Here is a 20,064-nt window from a genome sequence, read left to right as displayed (position 1 = left end):
AGTCCCCACTGGGCAGGGAGGAGCAAGCTGGGGGGGCAACTCCTATCCTGGGAAGGCTTCCACCTGAGGAGCCTAATTAGCTTGATGGGAAGCCTAATTGGCTTGATGAGGTTACAAAGGACAACACCCCATACAGGAGAGATGAAAAGAGGTTTTCTGGCTGGCGGTTGTGGTGCTTTGTGCCCCTGTGCCGGGGCGGCCGCGGCCTGGAACGGGTGACACGGGCCGGGTCCCTTTGCTGGGGGATGCGATGGAGCGCTGCCGAGGCCCGAGCAGGACCGGGGCTGGTCCTGAGCTGGTCCTGGGCTCAGCGAGGACAAGGGACGTGAAACGCTCCAGCAGCGCGGGCTGCGCAGCTTTGAGGAGCGCCCGGGCAGCCCCAGGCGCTTCGGGACGGTTTTAGGGGGATTTTGCAATCACTAATAGTAGCACAAAGTTTCAGTTAGATTTGTGCAGGTCGCCGAAGCGTCTCTGCTCAGTCGGTGCCCTCTGAGTTGGTTTGGTTTGGTTTTCCTGGGGAAAAGATCCTCCCTGTCCTAATGGAGACACAACCTGGGAAGCGCCTGTTTGTGCTGCCTTGCCGTGGCGGTGGAACGGATCCTGCTCCTTGTGAATCAAACTCCTTGTGGATCCTGCTCCTCGTGGGACGGCGAGAGCTGCGCCTCCAGCTCCGCGCTGCTCTGGACAGGGGTCAGGACCCTCTCCTTGCACTGCTGCTCAGGTTGTTTAGAGCCCTGTGAGCTTCGTGATCCTGGAGCAGAGACAAGAACTAACCGTCCTTTCCCCAAACGAAGGAGTCCAATGAAGGTAACTGAGTTGCTATGTTAGTTTATTGGAGGTGCAAGATGAAAGGATGAAAGCTGCTGATAAGATAGAAGATCATTAGAAAGAAATCCCTGCTTCCCCTTTTCCTTCCCAAAGAGGGTTTTAGCAGCTCAGTGCACTAGGGGCGGAACAACTGGGGAAGCAATTGGTGCTGGTCCCATGCGCTTAGGGTTGGGTTTGGGTGCCGCGAGCGCGGTCACAGAGGAGCTTTGTGTCCTAGGGCCCGACACGCCGCTGGATCGGTCCCTCTCGCCTGACGCTGGACTGGGCTCCAGACTCTTCCGCTGCGACGGCGTTTGTGGCGGCAGAGCAGCCTGACCCTTAAAAACCCCGAGGGAAGAGAAAGCTGAGGATCAGCGTCACAGCAGGTAACACCCGTACACAGGCGAACTGCCCTCAAACAGCAACCGCCCTTGAGTCTGTCCTTTGGGGCAAATAATCAATGAAATTGATGCCAGGGGTGTATGGTAATGTAAGAGGCTGATAGAACCAGGTGGGTCCAGGGCGGGAGCTGCCAAGACAACTGGGCTGGATAAAGCTCTAATGAAAATACTCTTAGGTAGAAGGTGCCCTCTCGCACACTTCATTTTAATCTTCAATCTGTAGGAGAGGAAGGAGCAGGGAACGGCAGCAAAGGCGACTTGTTTGAACTGTGCAGCTGGAGCAGTGAGGGAGATTTTAGCCCTTCTCGCTCCTGGACTCCCCAGCAGAAACAGCAAAACCCTTGACCATAGAAAAGCCCTTTTTGTGTTCAGATCCACAGGTGTGGAGAATGGGCATGAAGCCTGGGGAGCAGACGCTGCGGCTCCAGCCCAGTCGTTGCTGTGTGTTGGCAGAAAAGCGCGTGCGTTGCTTTGTTTCCAGCATGTTCTCTCTGAGGCTCCTCACGCGGTGCTCCTGACCGCCTGGCTCGCGGACGGCGCCTTCCCGAGTGAGCTCGCGGTGCTCCTGCCGCCCGCGCCGTCCCCGCAGCTCCGCGCCGTGCGCCCCGCGCTGCTCCGGCACGGGGGTCTGCTCAGGGACATGAGGGCGCTCGCAAAGCCGGGCTCAGGGAGGGTGAGACCCCCCTGCGAGCGGCAAATGGCTGCGGAAAGCAGAGCGAAGCTGAGCGTCAGCTTGGGGAATTCCCGCAGAAAAGGCAGCGGGTGCCTGAGTTTGGTAGGAGGTGAAGGCTCCAACTTACAGATGCTGGCGGGGCAGCCGCGTTCTGCGCGGAGCCTGCGGAGAACGGGAAGAGGGTGCACGTGGTCAGCCTGTCCTCAAATGCAAAGCCCTCTAGCCTCAAACGGGAGCTCATCTCCTGCTGTTTGGAGGCCGTTTGGGCGGGTTTGTGCTGGTGGGGTGGGTTAGGACTGATGGGAAGAACTGATCCGCATTGGGACTGGCAGCTCCAAAGCAGCGCTGCCCGGTCAGCGGTTCTTGCAGCACATGCAGCCCTGGGCTGTCACCCACCTGCTCTCCTCGCCCTCCAGCAGCTTCTTGTAGGTGACGATCTCGACGTCCAGGCCCATCCTGACGCTGCTGAGCTCCCGGCAGTCGCGCAGCTGCCGGGCCAGCTCTGCCCTGCTGCGCTGCAGCGCCGTCCGCAGCTCGGAGAGCCTGCGCTCCGCGTCCTGCACGGCCGCTTCCCCGCGCCGCTCAGCGGTGGCCAGTGCGTCCTCCAGCCTGCGGCGCTGCCGGGAGCGACACGGGGTCAGGCCTGGCTGCCTCTTGCTGTCCTCAAACGTGACGTGCCATCAAGAGCTGGGTTTAAAGCGTGGTTGGGAAGTGACCGGTCCCGGCTGCGCTCACCTGGTCCTTGGCTCCGCGGAGGCCTCTGCTCAGGGTCTGGATGCTCCGTGTCAGCTCAGCTATCTTGGTTTTTGTCTCCTGCAGGCTAGCGGCATTCCTGCCTGCAGTCACTTGCAGCTCCTCAAACTAAAACAAGCCCAAAAGACACCTTTGCGTATCCCAAACCCACACAATCGGAGCAAATCAGGAGAGTGGGGGTCATTCTATCGGTCTGCAGTTGGTTTGAAGGGAGAGGCTGCACCAGCCCCTCGCTGTGCCGGGTTTTCTCACCTTGCTCTCGTGCCAGGCCTGCGCTTCCGCCCGGCTCCTGCGGGCGATGTCCTCGTACTGAGCCCTGACGTCTGCAGCGATGCCGCCCAGGTCCTGATCTCGACTGTTGTCCATCTGCAGCACCACCGAAGGCTCCGAGGCGTTCGCCCGCAGCTGCCGGCTTTCCTGGTGAGGACACGGGGTTGAACTGGTCGGAGATGCTGGTCCGGCCCCGAGCTGCTGCGACCACGTTGTGCAGCTCTGTCCCGCTTTGTAGGGACCACGCAGAGATGAAAACACCGCAAGCGGTGACTGCTGCCCCGTGTCACCCCCGCTGCCCATCCCAGAATGCAGCTGGGAGGTGAAATGATGGCCGGGGCACCAGGGGTGCCTCTTACCTCCTCATAGAGCGTTCGCAGGAATCCAACCTCTGCTTTCAGGCTTTCCAGCTTGGCCTCCAGCTCCGCTTTGTGTAAGACAAAGCAGCCCGCGTCCTGGCGACGCGTTGGGGATGGAAGGAGGAAGTTCGTTAGCAGGAGCCGACTCGGGGCTCCCCTTGGGGTGAGGGACTTTTGGTGCCGTGACCGTGCGCCAGCTCCCAATTACGCAGCTGCTGCTGATCTGAGCTCAAGCAAACCCGAGCAGCAGCTCCTGCTCGTACTTGTTTTGTGTGCGGCTTCAGGGAAATAAATCACCGCGTGCACCCCGAAGACCTGAACCCAGGGAGTTCAAACAGCCCCTTGCTCACCTTCTTCAGGGCAGCAAACTCGCTGTGGGCGCGCGGCCGCCGGCTGCGCTCGTCCTTGTACCTGCGTGGGAAAGCGGCAGATTTTCCTTGGAGTTCAGCACAATTACGCCTTTGTTTGGGTTTCTTTCAAGAAGTGAAACTCCTCATCTTAGTTTTCCTTCTCCCCAGAGGATGTTTTGTGCTGCTTTGGTTTGTTTCGTAGCCCATGGGAGAGCAAACATGTTTGCAGAGGCTTCTGCATCTTTTTGAATTTGCAGCAGAACTGTTTTCATTGAACTCGCGTGACAGCAAAGAGCTGCCGAACGTTTCCAAAGGGATTAGGAAGGAGAGAAGGAGAACTGGAAGAGGGACACCCTCTGCTTCCTCCATCTCGCTGTTAATCCTGTATCCCGAAGCCCTGGTAGGTCTCTCCATCTACCTACTGGTTCTCTGGGAGCCATTTACTACCACACAAAGTTCACGCTCCCTGCCTTTTTCCAAGTCCCAAACATTTTGAGCCCCGCACCCCCATTCTCTGGTTTCGCTTACATGTTCCTGTTGTTTTCCAGAAGCTGCTGTGCTGCTCTCAGGTCTGTCTCTAACAGGGCTCTGTCGCAGCCCAGCGCTTCCAGCTGCTCGTGCAGGTGCGCGATGAAGGCCCGGAGCGCGGGCCCAGCGCTGCTCCCGCGGCGCTTCTGACCCTGCAGGAAGCTCCACTTGGTCTCCAGGACCTTGTTCTGCTGCTCCAGGAGCCGAACCTGAATCCCAGAAAGGGAAATAGGAAACAATGAGGGTTAGGAGAGAGCCGGTGCCCGTGGACAGTGGTGACCTGCGCGTCCCTGTTCCTGCTGCGTGTGAGCGCAGCGTCTCCTACTCCAGCCCGCTCGGCTGCGGGGGCTGTTGCTGGGCCACCTGTGTCCAAATGCACAAAAATTAATCACTTCCAAAAATTAGAGATCTGAAGTAAATTTGGGATGTGCAGAGAGGAGCAGGATGGAACTAGGAGGCTGATGGAACTGGCTTTAGTTTGTTCCTGAGCTGTGCTCAGGCCTAGAGATCAGAGCAGCATTTCCTATGCGCGTGCACTGTGGGGCTCAACCGGCACTTATGTGAGTTGCCCTCAATGCCTAAACTGAGTTGTCCCGTAGGGACTCCGGGCTGGGCTCCTGCGCTGGCCCGCGGTGCCGCAGCCGGGCCGGGGCGCCCCGCTCACCTTGTCGATGAAAGACGCAAACTTGTTGTTGAGGGTCTTGATCTGCTCCTTCTCTTGGAGCTTCACCGCCTGCACGTTGGCATCGAGCCGCGGGCAGAGCGGCCGGAGCAGCTGCTCGTTGCTGGTGACGGGCGCGATGGTGCGTGGCCTGGGCGCCCCCCCCGCCCTGCAGCCAAAGCCAGCGCTCCTGCAGCCCAGCCCCGCGCCGGCTGCACCGACGCCGTATCCGCCCCTGGGAGCAGGGCGCCGTCCAGCAGCCCCCGCGGGCCTGCAGCCCTCCAGGCTCCGGCTGCTGGAGCAGCCCGCGCCGCGGTTCCCCACGGCACCTCCGCAGTTCCCCACGGCACCTCCGCGGTGACACGAGGCAGCGCTGGAGCTGCGGCGGTTCCGGGGAAGAGCTACGGAGGAAGAGCCGAAGCTCCTGCCGGTGCGGCCGGAGCCGCCGCTGCGGGAGCAGCGGGACATGGTGCTGGTGGGAGAGGGACGGTGCCGGCGAGGTGCTGGGAGCGGGCTCGGGGTGCAGCTCCTCTGACCACACTGCAGCACCTGCTTCCTTTTATTTGCATGGAAAACAGGGCGAGGCTGCGTGAAACTTCCACAAAATGAACGTGATGCAAAGGATGCGAGCTGCTTAGCATACGCCGCGCTCAGCGCCAGGGAGAGCGGAGCTGCTCTGCCCCAGAAAGCTCTGAAGAATGCGGTTCAGGCAGAAGAATCATGTTTGGGTCTTGCGTAACAGCAGCAGAAATTAGGGGAGCTGTGTGGGTGAATTTCCAGGAGACGCTAAAAATTGTGTGTTCCCTTTTTCTAGGTTGCGTGAAGTGGGACTGAGACTTCGGGGGTGTAAACTGCTTCTCTGTCCAAGGAGCTTCATGTTTGCTGGTACCTCAGCTTGCAAGCAAGAGCCGTGGAGGAGGATGCGACTCAACCTGCTGTTTGACACGAGCCAGCAGTGACACACGTGGGTCTCCTGAACCAAGGCTTGCAGGCAGGTCAGTGGGAAATGACCAAGTGTGGTTGGTTCTGTCTATAGAAAACCAACACATTTTAATGCCGGTGGGGCCAAATCTCCCGCTCAAGCGGATTTCTGTGCAGGTTGCTGATGTGTTTTCCAACATGGTACAATCATTTATTGGGGGAGTTGCCGATCAGTTGCAATCGAAACCGATGCTTGGCACGCAGTAGCTTTTGCAGACACCCTTATTAGCCGAATCCTCCGCAAAGCGACGTCTCCCGTTCCCATCCCTCGGCGTGGAGGTTGTTCCCGCCGGTTCGGGGCTGGGCTGTGGCGCTCCCCGCGGCGCCGGAGCCGCTCGCGCGCGTGTCCCCGTTCCTGGAAGGCCGAGCTGGCGCGGGCCCGCGGCGCCGTGTGGGAGGGCGGCGCGTTTGGTAGGGGCAGGGTAGGAGTTTCAAACAAGTGATTTGGGGTTGTTTACAGCGTTTCTTTCCTCTTCCCTGTTCGGTGGTTGGTTACAATTGCAAAGCAAAATTACAGCTTTGCTGGAGGGATGTGGGAACTCTCGGGCGCTTCGGCTCCAGGGCTCGCAAACATCCTTCGAGGAACGGGACGTGGGAAGGTCTGGCGTTAATCTGGTGATTCTCCTCAAGCTTCGTGTGCCAGAGCACGTTGCTCCAGACCGTAGTTGCGTTTTCTGGCTCTCCGGCTGCGTCTCCTCTCTCCACGTTGTCACCCCAGGAAGCGCGTTCTGCTTTGGATGGGACGGCGGACACCAGATGCAGCTGTTTAGCTCTTCTGGGCCGAAACCTGAGGCCAGGGCTTGCAGAAAGCCGACAGAGGAGAGAGCGGCGGCGGGTAGAGCTGCAGCAGGGAAGGCGGCTGAAAATGTTGGTGAACTGACGCAAAAGAAATATGTTTTGAGCTGCCTTGGGTGCGTGCGGACGCGTGAACGAGTCCTGGCCAAGGGCTGTTGCTCGGTCCCCTCACTTGACTCACGTGTGAATAGGGACCAGGCGTTTCACTGGGCTGACAAAGGTGACGGTGGCCGAGCCTTTGGCTTGACAAGCCCTGAGGCTCCCAAGGCATCATCTTTATCCGTTGGGGTCTGCGGTTGGGGAAACCCAAGTGCCTGGGTGTGCGAGGAGATTTGGCTTTGTCAGGCGTTTGGGTCCATCAGTGCTGGGAAGCGCTTTGGAAGTGTCACCTTTTAGGACAGGGCTCCCGGTGGCATTGGCTGCGTTGCAGGGGCGCAGACTGCGCGGGGTGGGGGTTCGCTGTGTGACTGTATTTCCTCCTCACGCATCCCGCAGGGCTGTTCCCGCACCCACCTGCTCTCTCCTCCACCAGCAGCTCCCCGTGCGTCGCGATCTCCGTGTCCAGGGCCCGTTTAACGCTCAGGAGCTGCCGGTGCTCGCCAACCACATTCTGCTTCAGCTTTTGCAGGGAAAGCCGCGGCTCGGGGAGCTTGCGCTCAGCATCCTCCACAGCCCCGTGCTCCTCAGCCTCAGCGATGCCTCTTCCCTTCGCATCTCTGCGGGTGGGAGCTTTTCATTCCTGCTGCTATTTGCATGTGCTTTGACTGGTTCTGAGCTCCTGAATCTGCCCGTCTGCAGGGGCCTGCGCTGGGGACAGATGGACAGATGGAGAAGGGCTGCAGGGTGGCAGAGCATCTAGTGGAGCGAGGTGTGTGAACCCCGATCTCGTCTGGGACCAGGGGACCAGGACGCGCCTGGGTTCTGGCTTTTGAATGGAAGTTCCTTCTGCAGCGAGAAGGAGCTGCCGAGGGCTGGCACGCTGGCACAGCCGCGTGTTTCTGCTTCAAGGAGCGATGACTCCACCTTCGCTAAGTGCTTTGCCCAGCTTGGCACTGCGGGATGAAAAGGCTTATTTGCATTCAAATGCCTTTTGCCTTTAAAAAGTGTGTCCCTCCTTTGTTGTTGGCGCCTCAGCTTCTTCAGCAACACCAGGTTGTTCTCTGCAGTCCCGCGCTTGTTGATCTCCTTGATCTCTTTGTTGGTGTTGGGAAGGGGAGATGAAGGTGCCGCGGCACCACAGCCCCCCGTCCTCCTGCATTCATCGCAGGGCGCTCATGGGGACCCTAAAGAGTTGGTTCCCAGGGGCGTTTGCCACCGATCTTTGGAGGAAACAACAAAACAGCTGCCTAACAACACGTCTGTCCTTGCTAGCTCAGTGCGTGGGTTGTACATGGTGGTATTACATACAGGTCTCAGTGATCCTGTATCCTGGGAAGGGCTGCAGAGCAGCGCTGGCCGCGGAGCGATGCCCGGCTCCAGCGAAACCATTAAACGGGCAGATGAAAGGCAGGAGTTCAAAGGCAGGAGTCCGTGCAGCTAATGAAACATCAGCCTTTCATGGCCCTTTCATGGGGGAAGATTTCTTCACATCAGGAATATCCAACCCTGAAAATAATTTCCATTGAGTCCCAGCCCGTATATAGATTTGTGGGTCTCTAAGCTCTTAGCCACATAGAAGGGCAAAATTAATTTGGCATATGTCTGATTTCTAATTGCTGTTGCCGTGTGGATTAGTGTTTGACTCAGAAGAGCGAAGCGTTAGGAAGAAGACTTTGGGATCCCCAGCGTTTACAATAAGCGAAGGTAGGAAGGTAGGAAGAGCAGATTCCGAGGTCCGAGGCCTGGGGACCTTATCAGTCCCAAAGAGGTTGAGTTGGGGGTTTAATGAGTCTTTTCCATTTCTAATTATGGCAGTGATGGCACTTTATTAGTCTGTGCGCCTCATGCGTGTTCAGAACAGTGTGAGCTGAAGTTCTTGCTTTCTTGGGAAAAAAACAGATTTATTTCCTTAAATGACTTTATTTCCTTAAACCTTGAAAGACTACAGGGGTCTGGGTGCGAAAAGGCGGAGGTGCAGCACCGCGGGGACTGAGACACAGGATGTTTCCTCTAGTGCCTGCGAGGAAGAGCAGATGTTTGCCCGTCCCGTGGAAGATGCTGATGCTGAAATAACTTGGCTCACACTAATCTGAACGGAACATCCATGTTCCTGTTGGGTATGAGGTGTCCGGGGTGCGGAGGAAGGAAAGGCCTCAGCTGGTCCGTGTCTGACTCCTGTTTTCCTTCAGCTCTGCTCTGCTGTGCCAACCGCTCCTGGAAAGTGGAATTAAAAGCAGGATGCGACAGAATTAACTCCACGTGCCTTTTATTGGGTGAACCCTGGGAAATGAGGATTTCAGAGACAATAAACAGGAGCATGAGATGTTTTATATAAATAAGGACAGACAGCTCTGACTTCCAAATCTGGTGCAAGTAACAGGGTGAGGACTGCACACAACACACGCGGAAACTCGGCGCGGTGCTGGTGTCCGGCTTTAATAGCACTGCTTGCTTGCAGAGGTGGTGGAGACGTATTTAACGCTGGAGCTGCTTCCACCGACCACGCAGGACCTGGCGGCGCCTTGTCCACCGGTTCCTGCAGCACAGATTCCGTCTCCGAGGCCGAAGTTCAGACAGTTCCCGGCTCCGTAACCGGCTCCCGCGGCCGTTCTGGTCACAGCTGTGGGAGGAGAGCACCCGGTGCAGGGCCGGCGCGGGCAGCGGGCCCTGAAGCGCCCTGTGCAGGGGCGGCGCGGGCAGCGGGCCCTGAGCCGGGGGTACACGCACCGGGCACCAGAGTCCCTTTATGAGTTACTTACAGATATTGACTGCGCTGGCAGCTTCTCCAGAGAGCCTGTTGGGGAGCAAAATGGCACAGTAAGGATTCGAGGAGAACCCGTGCGCAGGAGCTGCTTGAAAAGGCAGGAGAGTTTCCTTGGAAGGTTTTTAGTGGAAAGTTTGCACAGAAGGTGAATTTCCCAATTGTCTTCATGGGCAATCGCTTGGCTTTAAACAGGCTTGGGAACGTGGGAGCCCTGGGGTCTCTTCTAAACCCGCCAAGGGTCTGTGACAGCGCTGGGAACGGGGATGGGAGGCGCCCACCTGCTCTCCTCGCCCTCCAGCAGCTTCCTGTAGGTCGCGATCTCGATGTCCAGGGCCAGCTTGACGTTCATGAGCTCCTGGTACTCACGCAGCTGCCGGGCCAGCTCGGCCTTGGCCTGCTGCAGCGCGGCCTCCAGCTCGTTCAGCTTGGCCCTGGCGTCCTTGACGGCCGCGTCCCCGCGCTGCTCGGCGTCCGCGATGGCCGCCTCCAAACCACAGCACTGCGGGGAAAACAGCGGTTGCCTTCCCCCCCTAGAGCACAGACCACTTCTGTGTCCCCTGAGGTTGTGATGCCCGGTCTACATGAGAAGAATTTGGGTTAATGTCCCTAGGTGTGATCTTAACGATCGTTGAATTGATGCAAGTCCCGGGCCAGGTCCCAGCCTGCATTTCCACACCTCTTCACATCTCCTTAGGTTTACTGGTACTGCGTGAAGTTACTCTTAGTGATGTTACTGCACTGAGAGAAGTGCTGTCCTATTCATTCCAGCAGAACCCCCTGAGATGCCCTTGTTTTCGTTCCCCGGCGCTGACCCAGCGGTCAGACCACGCTCAGGGTTTTGTCTTGGGCGTTTCGCTGCCCTTTACCTGTTTCTTGACGCTGTCGATTTCGGAGTGCAGGCGCTGGACGTGGCGGTTGAGCTCGGAGATCTCCTGCTTGGTGCTGCGGAGGTCGTCCCCGTGCCTGCCCGCCGTAGCCTGCAGCTCCTCGTACTGTCAGGGGAGAGGGGAATACACGGGGTTTGGAGCAGGTGGAACAGGGGGATGTGGGTGTTATACAAATCACAGTGGGACCCGCTTTCCCTTGGGGTTTAGGGCAGGGAATGCAGGTTCCCGTTGCGGAGCCTGCGCGGGTGCTCACCCTGGTTTGGTACCAGGCCTCGGCCTCGGCGCGGCTGCGCTTGGCAACATCCTCGTACTGCGCCTTCACCTCGGCGATGATCCCGTCCAGGTCCAGGCTGCGGCTGTTGTCCATGCTCAGCACCACCGAGGTGTCGGAGATCTGGCTCTGCAGCTGCGACAGCTCCTGCGAAACAGCGCGTGGTTCCGTGAGTCCTGAGCCGCGAGTGTCGCTCGGAGGGAGGAAACGCCCCGAGTTAGAGGCTAAATCTGGGTGGATAAAGGGATTTTTCCAAGCAGGTTTCAGGCAGGGTTAAAGCAGCAGGCAGAAAGGGGAAAGCATTGAATTATTGAGTGCAACAGAGTGGGGGATGATCAGTCCTGAGCATCCGAGGGGGGAAAGGAATGCATTGGAAACTGGGAGGAGGGTGCAAGTGCTGGTGCTTACGGCTTCGTAGAGGGCTCTGAGGAAATCTATCTCCTCCGCAAGCGAGTCCAGCCTGGCCTGCAGCTCCGTCCTGCTCGTGTAGGCAGCGTCCACCTCCTGCGGGAAACACCACGAAGCCACAGTTCACGCAGAGCTGGCGGCGGCGCTTCTGGCTGTTCCCGCAGCCTGGGCACCCACCTTCTTCAGCACCACAAACTCGTTCTCGGCAGCTGTGTGCTTGTTGATCTCCTCTTCGTACCTGCGGGGTGGAAACGCACGGGCACTCTGGGCTCGGACAGAGTTATTTTGTGTTTTCAGGACCCGCTCTGATGTTTTTCTGTGCACAGTTGGGTACTTTGGTCTCTGAGTGTTAAAATTTTCTCCCTGTGACTTTCAGCCATGGGGAGGTGAGGCTGAATGTGTCTCCTATTAAGCTTAACCTGGGCCTTACTCAGAAGATGCTATCAGCAAGAAGGGCTTATTGCAGCAGGGCGCAGACGGACAGACTTACTTGCTCTTGAGCTCCTGGGCCAGGCTCTGCACCTTGCTCAGCTCCGCGGCCAAGCTGTGCCGCTCCGCCAGCAGACGGTCCAGCTGCCTGCGGAGGTTGCTGGTGTAGGTCTCAAAAAGGGGCTCGATGTTGTTCCCGACCGTTTTGTTCCCCTGTTCTTGCAGAAGGGCCCACTTGGTCTCCAGGACCTTGTTTTGTTGCTCGAGGAATCGGACCTGGATAGGGAGGGATGGTTCAGAAACAGGGACTTTAGGAGGGTTTTCCTTAGAGAGGCAAAGTGCGATCCTGCGAGGACTCTTCACACAGGTGTTGCACATCTGATATTCACATTCCTGCTCTCTTTGCAAACTCTGCTTCCTCTCACCCTCTGGCACCATCTTCCCCGTTGGCTGCTCTCCCCTCAGCACCAGCGTGAGGGCTGAATGGGCTCAAAGCTGGAACCCCTCAGGTTTTATTCCCAAGCTGCTGATGCTGTAAATTATGGGACAAGAGCAGCAAAACTGCTGAGAAAGATGTAATTGCCCTTCTTTGTGCCAGCCCACCAAGGAGTCAACACAGCATAGCCAAGAGATGTCTCACCTTGTCGATGAAAGAGGCGAATTTGTTGTTGAGGGTTTGAATCTGGTCCTTCTCCTCCTTTCGAATGCTCTGGATGGTGGGGTCGATCTCCAGGTTGAGGGGTTTCAGCAGGCTCTGGTTGATGGAGACGGCTTGGATGCCCCCGGCAGGGACAGCGGGGAACGCGGGGCCGCCCGCGGCGCCACCAAACCCAAAGGCACCAGCAGCTGCGGGTCCGTAGAAGCCAGCACCTCTTGCAGCCACCGCGATCCTCCTGCATCCCCCGAGACTGTAGAGGCTTCTGCTTCCAAACCCTCCGGCAAACCTCCGGTACCCGGCCATGCTGCAGGTTGCCCCTTGGGACACGGAGCCTACGCAGAAGCTGGTGCTGCCGGCGTTCGGGGTGAAGGCAGAAGCGGCGCTGAAGCCGGTTTTGCTCTGGTTCCTCGCGGCGCACAGGCGAGACATGGCAGCCGATGGGAGCAGGGGGAGCGGCAGGAAGAACGAAGCAGGAGTGAAGTTGTGCTCCCCGGGCTGCGACCGGCCCTTTTATAGCTCCCCGAGCCGGGGATGGGTCCGCACTGCTCATCCTGCTGATGAACCGGGCTCGGCACCCCCGGCAGCACGGCGGACGGTGAGTTCACCGCGAGCACCGATGAGGCACTCGCAAAGTGCAGGAGTTGCATTTTTTTTGTGACAGTCACAATCTGGCTGTCGAAATAATCTGAGAAAACACTGAATACTCCTGCCCACCCCTGGCCCGCTCCCTGCGCTCCCCTCTGCAGGCAGATGGTTCCCACGGTGGGCAAGCGCTCGCTCATCTCTGTTTCACGGATTAATCAATGCCCTTGCGCAAGGCTGTTCCGCGGCGCCGCTCTCGCGGGTCCCTGTTCCTGCTGCTGTGGTTTGGAGCGAACCCAGCGGGGCAGCGGCGCCGCAGGCCGCGGCTTGCCAGAGGTCTGGACTCTTGTTCTCATGCCCAAACAGGAGTCGTTTAAACCAGGGCTGGTGGAGAAGAGAGAAAGGAGATGGAGGGAAAGGCACAGGGGTGATGGGGCTTTAGGAGGATTTTAAACCATCAGCTGTCAAAAACCAGCTGGGGAGCAGAAAATACACGGAGAGTAATTTCATGAATGGCATTTTCAGACCTTTGTGCGAAAAGTGTCTACGTGTCGTTCTGATTCAGGCTGACGAGAAGTGATGAAATACCAGAGTGACCAGAGGGAGATACCGTTGGCCGTGACGACACTAAACGTGAGTTGGCGATTTCTCACAGCTTCGCCTTCGCAGGTTTCGAGCTGTTTCCTGGCTCAGGGAGTGAAGTCCGTTCCCAGGCTGCCCTCCCCACGCCTCTTGTTTTTCCCCCAGATCTCTTATGCACAAGAAGCCCAGGCCTTGGGGCGCAGCCTTGGGCCGTGGGTCACAGATGGTCCCCGTGCTCTTCATCCGCACGGCACCGGGGCCGGTCCCACGGCGCGTTCTCTGGTGAAGTTACAGCGAGCAGCACTTCTCAAGAGAGGAGCTTCTGTGGCTGAGCTGTGCAAGTGAGCTCAGGCTTACGGCTAAGTCTGTCCTAAAGAGCTCTGTAAAAACATTACGGGTAGCAATTAGCAATCAGTTCCCTCCATGCATTGCAAATCCCAGCCCCTGAGTGCAAGCACCTTCCGTTTCATTGTGCCTGAGGTTTTAATCCGGGCCGTGCTGGAGTTAACGAGGACCGTCCTGTGCCACTGCAGTACCAGCCCCGGGCCACGGCCGCGGCTGTTGAACTTGGCTGTTGGGATGGTATGCAGGAGGTGACATCCGCGGTGACCGGACGGCTGTGCGCTGCTCACGTACAGACACACGGACCTTTGCCAGGGTGGCTTCTTGTATTTTGCTTAAAAAGCGATGCCCTGGGAGAGCAAATGTTGTGGGCCCAGCCTTTCCCGTGCCAGACGAAGGGCTTTGTAATCTCAGTTTTATGACCCGGGCGTTGACGCAACGGATGGCATCCGTCCCGCGTGCCCGTCGGCTGCGAGCGGTGCATCCTCTGCTTGGGGAGTGTTTGGGCAGCGGAAATGATGGGAAACTGCTGGTCTGAAGGAAAACCTGACCCGAGCGTGTCGTCCGGGCGCTGCCCGTTGCCCTGTGTTCTCTGCCGTCCCTGGGACTCGCGAGGTACACGGGGCGAGGGTTGGGACTTTCTCCCGATGGCGCCTGTTGGTGGGCTCAGTCGCTCCCGAGCCCCCAGCCTGCTTTTCCTTCTCACTTAATTTCTCCCGATTAGCCAGAACCACGTCTGAAATTGCTGCGCCTCCTGCTTCTCCACCTTCCCTAAACAAGGTCTTGTCTCCAGCGTATTCTGGGACTGTGAAGAGTGGATCTTGATATCTTTCCTTTTCCAACAGGTATCCTGTTCTTGGATGTTATTTACAGCTGTTGGAAGGGCGACATGGCGTTCAGCGGAGTGTGTGAACGCACGTGGACCTGACCCTCCACTGATAGTGAAGAAGGCGGAATATCGGCATCAAGAGCCAAGATAAACCCCTGAACCTGCGTGGCCGGCGCTCGGAGCGGAGGGGACGCTCAACCCGCCCAGGCTGCTGGTCGCTGCCCAGCACCGGTGCTCAGGTGAGCCGGGTGCGGTCAAAGGGCTCTGGGGGTGGCTGATCACCTGAACGAGTCGGGCGGTTGCTCTGACTCCCCTGGTAATTAGTTCCCTATTGTCAGGAGTCTGTGCAGGTACACGACACCTGGCACGGCCCCGTGCCCCCGGGAGCCCGGGCTGCTGGCTGCCGCGGAGCGAATGCGTCCGAGGCCGCTTCCCCGTGCCGGTCCTGCCTTGGCGTGCCCCGTGTTTGGCTTCGGGTGTTTACAGTGGGGGGAACACGGGAATGATGTGCCGAGCTCCCTCGGAGCTGCGCTGTGCCCGTGTGCTCTGGCTGCCGCGGGACACGGTCAGGAAATGGGAATGAGGAGCAAAGGTCTGCGCCTTTAACTGGGCAGGGTCCTGGCAAAAGTGCTTGTTATCTGCATTTGCATTTGTTGTTCCCCATCTTTAATTAAAAGGTCCACGCAATAGAATAAATTACATATGCATTTTTATTAGACGAACACCAGAAAGTGAAGAGAGACAAACAGTCATGGGACACGCTTTATATACAAAATCTGGCCAAAAAAATGCTGAGCTGTGACAAGCAAGTTGCGAATTTAAAGCAGCGGGACTCGTGTTGGGCGGCAGAGCCCCGTGCGACACGTGCCAGACAACGCGGCGCAGGGAGCGTTCCTAAAGCGAGGCGAGGGCGGCCCCGCGCCGCTGGCCCGCTCTGCTTTAGCGAAGGACCAGCGCTAAGGTGGCTTCTGGCGAGTGGAAGGGAAACTCTTAGCTTCTGTAGCTTCTTCTGGTGGAGGAGGTGGAGACGAACTTGACGCTGGAGCTGCTGCCGCCCGCCAGGCCGGCGCTGCCCACCGCGGGGCCGCCGGCGCAGCCGAAGCTGCTCCCCATGGCGCACATTCCCCCGCTCATGCTCAGGTTGCTGCCTCCTCCGTAGCCCGTTCCCACCGTTGTCCTGGTCACGGCTGCGGGAAGGAGAAGGGAAAGCGCTCAGTTTTGTGGGCATTGGCTCCTTGGCGCAGAGACGCGCTAACGCGCAACTCACGTAACTGCGTGTAGCTTAGAGACTTACAGATATTCACTGGGACGCCGTCTCCAGCCAGCCTGGTAGGGGACAGACAAGGGAAGAGGGTGAGAAATCACAGAGCGATAGAATCATCGTCTGCTGATACCGGGGGGAAAATCTAGGGTACATTTCCTTTGGGGAGAAGATAAACTTGGTGCGATTCAGGGACGCTTTGTGCGATGACGTCCTTTAGCTGGGACGACCTTCCCTCCCGCGTCCCCGGTGCCGTGCTGAGCGTTTCCAAACCGCTGAGTGTTTCCAGGGCTTAAACCGGGACTCGAGGGGTCGTGTTTCCCACCCACCTGCTCTCCTCGCCCTCCAGCAGCTTCCTGTAGGTCGCGATCTCGATGTCCAGGGCCAGCTTGACGTTCATGAGCTCCTGGTACTCGCGCAGCTGCCGGGCCAGGTCGGCCTTGGCCTGCTGCAGCGCGTCCTCCAGCTCGGCCAGCTTGGCCTTGGCGTCCTTGAGCGCCAGCTCCCCGCGCTCCTCGGCCTCGGCGATGGCCGCTTTCATGCTGGCACACTGCGGAGGAGAAACCGCTGCTCAGATTCCCCACACAAGACCCAGGTTTGTTCTTGGCCTGCCCTGAAACTACACGGCTTTATTCCAGCACCATCAGCATAACCAGCGACAGCTCTGTTCTTGAGATAAAAAGGGCAAAACTGAGCAGAACTCGCATAACTTGCCTCTGGTCTTTTTCCTTCCTCTCCGTTGCAAGTCTAGGGGTAAAGCAGTTAAAAGTGGGGGCTTTGCTGCCCTTTACCTGTTTCTTGACGCTGTCGATTTCGGAGCGCAGGCGCTGGACGTGGCGGTTGAGCTCGGAGATCTCCTGCTTGGTGCTGCGGAGGTCGTCCCCGTGCCTGCCCGCCGTAGCCTGCAGCTCCTCGTACTGTCAGGGGAGAGGAACCGTCAGCCGAGGGAAAAACCCACCGTTTTGGGGTCAGGCGGGTGCCCGGGAGCGCGGGGCCCCCCCCGCCCGGCAGCTGCGGCGCGCGGTGCAACATCCGAGAAGGTTTTATTGGAACAGTCGGTCTTGATCTGTTCAAGACAAGACATGAAGATAACAGCCCGGGAACCCCCCTGTTCCTTCACCTTGGTCTGATACCAGGACTCGGCCTCGGCGCGGCTGCGGTTGGCGATGTCCTCGTACTGCGCCTTCACCTCGGCGATGATCCCGTCCAGGTCCAGGTTGCGGTTGTTGTCCATGGTCAGCACCACCGAGGTGTCGGAGATCTGGGTCTGCATCTGCGAGAGCTCCTGCAAGGGGCCCGGGGCCGGGTGAGCTCACCCGCCCGGGAGATGCCGTTTCATCCCCCCCATGAACGTGCAGACCTGGGAGAGGCTGCAGATCGTTATCGCGGCAGCTCAGACGCTTGGTAGAGCTCGAAAGGATTTAGCATCTCCCGGGGGGAGAAATTACCGGCTTTCCGAGAAACGGAGGGAGGGGAGCCCCGAGCCGGGGGGTTGTGCTCACCGCTTCGTAGAGGGCTCTCAGGAAATTGATTTCTTCAACCAGCGCGTCCGCCTTGGCTTGTAACTCCACCTTGTTCATATAGGCAGCATCCACGTCCTGGAGGACGAGACATTTAGGGAATGTGTTTTAAACTCTTATTAGCAAGTCGGGAACGTGCAGATCTCTGCAATGACAGGCCAGGGAGGAAGCACGGAACAAAAAGCATTTGGCCTACAAAGGGCTGGAATTGTGATCAGAGCTCTGCAAATAACGCTGAGGTGTTGGGCTGGGATCCGCTCTCACCTTCTTGAGTGTCACGAACTCGTTCTCTGCCACCGTGCGCCTGTTGATCTCGTCCTCGTACCTGCAGGAGGGAGCCGGGAGCAGCATTTGTTTAGGCAGGTAGCAGGCGGGGGTGATCTGAGTGTGCTGGAATGAACTTCCTTAAGAGCATTTTGCATACAATGTTCTTTTCTCCTACAGAGCATCTGAATAAGAGACCATGAGCGTGTTCCTGGGCTAAACTAGTCAAAACAAGTACATCAAAAAGTTTTATAGAGTCTATTCTCTTTCTGCTATTCTAGCCATCAGTCGTGCTCGCTGTGCCCGTCCCGGGCGGATGGAGCGAGCTGTCCTGAGACTCGCAGACCTGCCGTGTCATTGCTTTTTCTCGGTAGGTAATTTAGTTAATAAGCCTTTGATCATATTCCAAATTATTCCCTGAATGTTTGTGCATTTGGAACTGTTACTTCGTTACCGTTTGTCTTGAGAAAATGTCACAGCCTTCGCTGTCGGGAATTCTCGCGTTCCGGACTTGCCCGGTTTGGGTTAAGGGTGCTGGGCGGAAATTGCTGCGCTGGCCAGGTAAGGGCAGTGACTTACTTCTTCTTGAAGTCCTCCACCAGGTACTGCGTGTTGAGCAGCTCTCCCTCCAGCCGGCCCTTGTCGCCCAGCAGGCTGTTCAGCTGCACCCGCAGGTTGTTGATGTAGGTCTCAAAGAGCGGCTCCACGTTGTTCCTCACCGTTTTGAGCCCCTGCTCCTGCAGCAGGCTCCACTTGGTCTCCAGCACTTTGTTTTGCTGCTCGAGGAATCGGACCTGCAAGCAGAAATATCCCGAAGGTGTTTGGATGGGACGGGGGCTCTCGCTTCCCGTGCGAACGGGGCGTCGCGCTCCAGCCGAGGGGGAACTTCTCTTCCCAGCTGGTTTTGTAGCCAAATTCTCACCTGGTACAAGAAAACAAGTGGCTACCTGGCTGCGGGGACCCTGCTCAGTGCTGCAAACACTCTGCAATGACCGTGGACTTCCCTGCGTGATTGCTTTGCTAACTCAGGACGAGGTACCTGCGTTTTGTGAGGAGCGCCTGCACAATCAGGTGAGGAGCGCAACAGGGTTGCACTTTGCTCTCGTTTTTTTCAGTAAATACAGTCAAATGCCATTTCTCCCTTCCCTCAGCACAGCTCCCCCACCCCACAGAACCCCAAATGGTGCAGTGTTTTCCTTGAAATCAGAGCAGCTGCTTGACCAGAACAGAAGCCGAGCATCTAAATACCCAGGCAGTGAAGCGGGCAGGCAGTGCCGTGCAGGCAGTGCCGTGCAGGCAGTGCCGTGCAGGCAGTGCCGTGCAGGCAGTGCCGTGCAGGCAGTGCTGGGCTTTGCCGTTCTGAACCAGCCGTCCGAACGTGCCGCTGCTGTCGCAGCGATAACTTCACGTGCCCTGGAGGAGAACTCAGGGAACGAGCAGCCTGCATCTCCCTCCCGCAATTCACGGGATTCCCTTCTGCATCGCTCGCATCTCACTTGAACCCTCTGAAACCGTTCCCAGGCCCGGGGGAGGGAGCCCGGCGGCTGCGGGGGGACGGGGTGCTGTCCGCGTTCTGCGCTGCCTGCGCAGCGTCAGGCGGCCAAGGAGGAGAACCCCGAGTACCGGATGATTAATTCATAGCAACCGCTACGCGGCAGGTACCGTTCCCTGGGGTTTCCGGGGACCGAGCATCTTCAGGCTCATTCCTCGCGTCTTTTCCTCCTTGAGCAGCTTATGTGCTCAGAAACAGCTAAAGAAAGAGTCCTCGTCAAAAAGAATCAGGATAAGATTAGGGAAGCTCATGTCTCACCTTGTCAATGAAGGAGGCGAATTTGTTGTTGAGGGTTTTGATTTGTTCCTTCTCCTCCTTTCGGATCCTTTGGATGTTGGGGTCGATCTCCAGGTTGAGGGGTTTCAACAGGCTCTGGTTGATGGACACTTCTTGGATGCCCCCGGCTGGGAACCCAGGGCCACCAAATGCGCCGTAGCCAAAGCCACCGCCATACACGCTGCCGGCGCCAAAACCTCCGTAGAAGCTGCCGCCCCGTCCAGCCACCGAGATCCTCTTGCATCCCCCCACGTTGTAGAGGCTTTTGCTTCCGAAGCCACCACCGACCCTGGCGAAGCCGCTGCCGGCGTTGCAGCTGCCGACGCGGGTGACGGAGCGGGAGCTGAAGCTGGTGCGGCAGGTGTTGGGGACGATGGCCGAGGCGGCGCTGAAGCCGCTTCTCCCCCTCTGGATGCGGACGGTGGACTGGCGAGACATGGCTGGCACTTCGGGCGGGTGGATGCTGCGCAACAGGAGCGGCGGCGCTGGCCTGGAAGGAGGAGGAGGAGGAGGGAGCAGGAGAGATGAACCTGTGCTCTGCACGGGCTCCGAGAGCCCTTTTATGCATTTGTGAGACTGGGATGGGTTTGATGAGGTTGGATCATCCTTCTGATTAATTAAGCTTGGCATGTCCAACAGCATTCTGGAGGGTGAACTCACTCCGCACACACGCCCTGCTGAAATAATGCAGCCGGGTTCTGAGCAACAGGGCTATTGTTGGGGAATAACTGTCGCCCCGTGCCGCCTCTGGAGCCAGGCAGA

The 20,064-nt window shown here is 58.1% G+C and overlaps 2 protein-coding genes across 2 annotated transcripts; both read right to left on the bottom strand.

The window, feature by feature from the left end:
• Positions 1 to 6,008: 6,008 nt before the first annotated feature.
• On the bottom strand, positions 6,009 to 12,397 carry LOC308050429 (keratin, type II cytoskeletal cochleal-like; the record flags this gene model as incomplete). The annotated part of the gene is made up of 10 exons (XM_080360544.1): positions 6,009 to 6,138; positions 6,444 to 6,624; positions 7,092 to 7,294; positions 9,720 to 9,940; positions 10,308 to 10,433; positions 10,582 to 10,746; positions 11,008 to 11,103; positions 11,185 to 11,245; positions 11,498 to 11,712; positions 12,077 to 12,397. The coding sequence occupies 10 exons, from the start codon at positions 12,395 to 12,397 to the stop codon at positions 6,009 to 6,011; spliced, it is 1,719 nt and encodes a 572-aa protein (XP_080216670.1).
• A 3,022-nt stretch (positions 12,398 to 15,419) lies between these two features.
• Positions 15,420 to 19,740, bottom strand: LOC308050516 (keratin, type II cytoskeletal 75-like; the record flags this gene model as incomplete). The annotated part of the gene is made up of 9 exons (XM_080360658.1): positions 15,420 to 15,616; positions 15,724 to 15,755; positions 16,020 to 16,240; positions 16,482 to 16,607; positions 16,811 to 16,975; positions 17,193 to 17,288; positions 17,475 to 17,535; positions 18,054 to 18,268; positions 19,285 to 19,740. 9 exons carry the CDS (start codon positions 19,738 to 19,740, stop codon positions 15,420 to 15,422), a joined length of 1,569 nt encoding a protein of 522 aa, XP_080216784.1.
• Positions 19,741 to 20,064: the final 324 nt, after the last annotated feature.

The sequence above is a fragment of the Nesoenas mayeri genome (genome assembly GCF_963082525.1).
Source record: "Nesoenas mayeri genome assembly, chromosome: 28".
In the NCBI taxonomy this organism is placed as follows: Eukaryota; Metazoa; Chordata; class Aves; order Columbiformes; family Columbidae; genus Nesoenas; species Nesoenas mayeri.
Note: the sequence above shows the minus strand (reverse complement) of the source record. Positions and strands in the feature narration are given on the sequence as shown.